Below are 3508 nucleotides of genomic sequence, written 5' to 3'. Positions count from 1 at the left end.
AGAGAGAAGAGAGAGAGAGAGAGAGAGAGAGAGAGAGAGAGAGAGAGAGAGAGACCGCGACCGACGGCAATGCGAGACTCCTCCCGGACGACGGCCCACACAACCAGGGCTCCTGCCCTGGCAACAAAACCCCCATCTCGGCTCTGCCCTGGTGGCGAACCCCCCACCTCGGCTCTGCTCAACGCACACGCATCATCCCTTGAACCCCAGGCCTGTACCCTGGCAACGAGACGCCCATCCCCGTGGTGTCGTCCTCAGACATTGACCAGCTGCTCTACGCTGACTCCCAGCACTGCCCCCATCTTGGTCTCCTTATGGAGGCGTCCGCCGCCAAGCTGGCCGGTGGGCAGGGGCGGGAGCTGCGCGCGGGGCCGCGCCGGTGATCCAGGTCGCCGGGAGCAGCAGGCGAGCGAAACGGCAGCGCTGTGGTGCCAGCTGGCGCGGCGCGTCTGCTGGATGCAGGGGGCGAGCAGCAGCAGCCCTGCCGTTGCACGCGCGGGTGCTTACAAGCTAATCACCGAATGCGCGCTGTGCCCGCAGCCAAGGCGGCGGCCGACCTGCATACGCGTGCGGAGCTGCATTCGGGGGTGGAGGGCGCGGTGCCTGGCCTGCCTGAGGACTTTTGGTCGCGCAAGTGGAGCTATACGGGTGGGCAGCTTCCGCGACTGGGCAGCATCCAGGACAAGTTATCTGATATAGCCAGCCGCGTGCAAGCTGTGTGTGATAGGACCCGCCTGCAAGCCGGGCGCGTTGAGCTCATGTCGCCGCCGCTCCTCAGTGTTTGCTTCCAGCACTGTTCGGCAGCAGCAGCAGCAGCAGCAGCAGCAGCAGCAGCAGCAGCAGCAGCAGCAGCAGCAGCTGCGGCCTGAAATCTGTATGGCTCTTGTCAGTCCGGGCAGTAGCCACCCTTCAGCCAGTCTCTATCACTCTCCCCCCACCCAGACCTCGAAAGGCTCCACTCACATCTCCAGCCACCGCCCCCTGGGCCCCCCTGTCAGACATCCATGATGCGCTGACGTCACTGGCGGCCCACAACAAGCCTATCCCGGAGGCCTTCACCCCCGACATCCGCAGGCAGATCAACCTGCTAGTGAGACCCGGGAACCGGTAGAGAACCCGGGGTCAACCCTTGGCATGCCGCCTGGGTGTGCCTCAGAGCCAGCAAAGGAATCGCGGGCATGTTGTGAAAGCCGATGGGGCCTGAATCGGCAGCTGGGAGGACACGCACGCTGCAGGGTACACGGCAGCCCGCCCTCCTTCCAGCCAGCCATCGCGTCCGCCAGCGCCGTGCCCATGCCATCCCCTCCCCTATTCTCTGCGCCTCTCGTTGCCTTCTAATCTTGCTCCCCCTCCCCTCGCTCCTTTACCTCCTGCCCATGCCCCCATAGGCCACGCGCCAGTTTGCAGGCTTCCTGTGCCCCTCCCTGGACGACGAGCACGGCCACGCCATGCTGCGCCTCTCGATGGGGCGCCTGCTGGACATGCTGGTCCTCAACATGAACGCCGCCGCCGCCGCGGCCGGCGAGACCGTCACCGCTGGCACTGGCGGCGGCGGCGGCGGCGGCGGCGGCGGCGGCGAGGGCGGCCTGCCGAAACTGCACCTGTTCTCGGGGCACGACTCGACCCTGATGCCGCTGATGCTGGGTAGGTGCAGCAGGGCTTTGTTCCTGGGGCCGCTCGTCTTAAATGGCGGCGGTCGTTGCTGCTGCCCTGTGGAGAAGCGGCCTTTGATCGCTTGGCTGATCAGCCAACCGATTACGGCTCCCTTATCAAGTGCACGCTGCCACCTTTCAGCACTCCCGCGCGCCTTGCCCGGGGAGCCCTGATCAAAACCCAGCCCAACTCTGGAACAACCCTGTCTTCCCACCGCCCCCCCCGCAGCGCTAGGGATTGACGTGGAGGCCACTGGCTGGCCGCCATACCTTTCAAATGTGTGAGTGTGCCGAGGTTGCGGGTGATGCCGGTCTCATGTGCTGTGTGCTGGCGGCCCATTTGAAGCCCCCACCCCCCAGCCCCGACCCGTGTCCCTTGCTGGTTGCCCCCCACGTAATCAGTCAGGCTGACTTTCATACTGCCGCCCCCTTGCCCCCAAACCGTCCTCGCCGTGCCTCAACCAGCGTGATTGAGCTGTGGGAGCTCAACCATCACCAGCAGCAGCACAACGGCCACCCTCAGCAGGAGCAACAGCAGCAGCAGGAGCGGCAGCAGCAGCAGCAGCAGGATCACCCGGACCATCACCAGCAGCAACTTCACCCACACACGACTGACGGCGGCCGACTAGCGGTGAGGGTCCTGTACAACCAGCAGCCCCTGGAGCTGCCCGGCTGCCCGCCCGACAAACTGATGGGCCTGTCCACCTTTGAGAGGGAGCTTCTAGGCAGCTTCATCCTGTCGGAGCAGGACCATGCACAGGTGTGCGAGAGCCGAGAAAGAGTGTCCGGTGGGGGCAGGGGCGTGCGGGCGGGCGCATGGATTGACGCGCATGCTGTAAGTCCAGGTGGCGGGTTCAGTTGATCCCGATGTGCGCATGGTCAGTGGGGGAGCAACGCAGGGCTTCCACTATTCAAGGCGGGCAGGGTTTTGCTCTGGCCGTCTGCATGTATGCTTGCGCCTCAAAGCCGCTGTTACGTCATGTTCTTGTGGGCACGGAAGCTGCGGCCTCCAACGGACCTGTTGCAGCCCGCAGCTCCATCCTCTTTCAGAGATGGAATGCGTCATCCTCGCTGCTCACTGAGGCTGTCGGACCCTTCCGCCAACACCACCCCTCCCCCAGGCCTGCATGGTCCCGCTTGACCACGACTCGCCGCTCCCCAACATCGTGTCACCCGCCAACATCAACGCCGGACCCGCCAATGTGAACGCTGGGGGCGGCTCGGCGGCAGCGCCGGCCGCGAAGAGCGGTCAGGCGGCCTGAGCAAATTGCTCGTAACCGCAGAGAGGGTTTGACACATTCAAATATTCTTGCAGGATTTTATGTCTGCATGAAATCATTGAATTTGCGTTCTTGTATTCTGCTGGGCACAGCCGGATGCAGCCGACGCTGACAAACAGTCACAGCCGGTCGTGACTATCAACCACGCAACACGGTTGTGGGGGTCTCGTTGTCTGCCGGCCTGCTTGTAAAGGCAGGAATAAGCTGCATTTCACCCACAGCCAGCACGTTGATGATGCAACAATGAGTTAGGATTACAGGGAGGTCGGTTTGTCAGGTCCCACACTTTGCAACACAGTTGCTATCACCCACAAATCCTTAGCAGCCAGCCATACGTGCTAGGGCAGGCACGCCTGCGTTCACACTCATCGCACATATCACATGCAGCGGCCCAGGCCAGATTGATGAAAGCGGCGTGCGTGTTTCGCGCGCCAACGTTGCAGTGACAAACGTGCTGGGCCGGGTTGAGACATTATCATGCCCTGTTCTCCTTATCAGCAAGCGCCACCGCGCGCGCGCCCGCCGGTGCCGTGCCTGCCGTGCCTGCCTTACCAGCTGCAGCCGGCCCCGTGGCGG

At 63.7% G+C, this 3508-nt stretch overlaps 2 protein-coding genes across 2 annotated transcripts in view; one reads left to right on the top strand and one right to left on the bottom strand.

Annotated features, from left to right (window-relative positions):
- Positions 1-2914, top strand: part of MNEG_3501 (hypothetical protein) — a gene marked incomplete at both ends in the record, with an annotated part of 4617 nt that extends 1703 nt beyond the window's left edge. The window contains 7 exons of the mRNA XM_014048019.1: positions 211-342; positions 541-648; positions 779-885; positions 1389-1644; positions 1882-1933; positions 2118-2412; positions 2774-2914. Coding sequence (XP_013903473.1) covers positions 211-342; positions 541-648; positions 779-885; positions 1389-1644; positions 1882-1933; positions 2118-2412; positions 2774-2914 — 1091 coding nt within the window. The remainder of the gene's footprint in view (positions 1-210; positions 343-540; positions 649-778; positions 886-1388; positions 1645-1881; positions 1934-2117; positions 2413-2773) is intronic.
- Positions 2915-3407: 493 nt separating this feature from the next.
- The window catches only part of MNEG_3500 (hypothetical protein), a gene marked incomplete at both ends in the record, with an annotated part of 2105 nt that continues 2004 nt past the window's right edge, over positions 3408-3508 (bottom strand). Inside the window, one exon of the mRNA XM_014048018.1 lies at positions 3408-3487. Within this exon, the coding sequence (XP_013903472.1) occupies positions 3408-3487 (80 nt within the window). The remainder of the gene's footprint in view (positions 3488-3508) is intronic.

The sequence above is a fragment of the Monoraphidium neglectum genome (assembly GCF_000611645.1).
Source record: "Monoraphidium neglectum strain SAG 48.87 unplaced genomic scaffold scaffold00442, whole genome shotgun sequence".
Classification (NCBI taxonomy): Eukaryota; Viridiplantae; Chlorophyta; class Chlorophyceae; order Sphaeropleales; family Selenastraceae; genus Monoraphidium; species Monoraphidium neglectum.
This window is presented reverse-complemented; position numbering and strand designations above follow the sequence as displayed.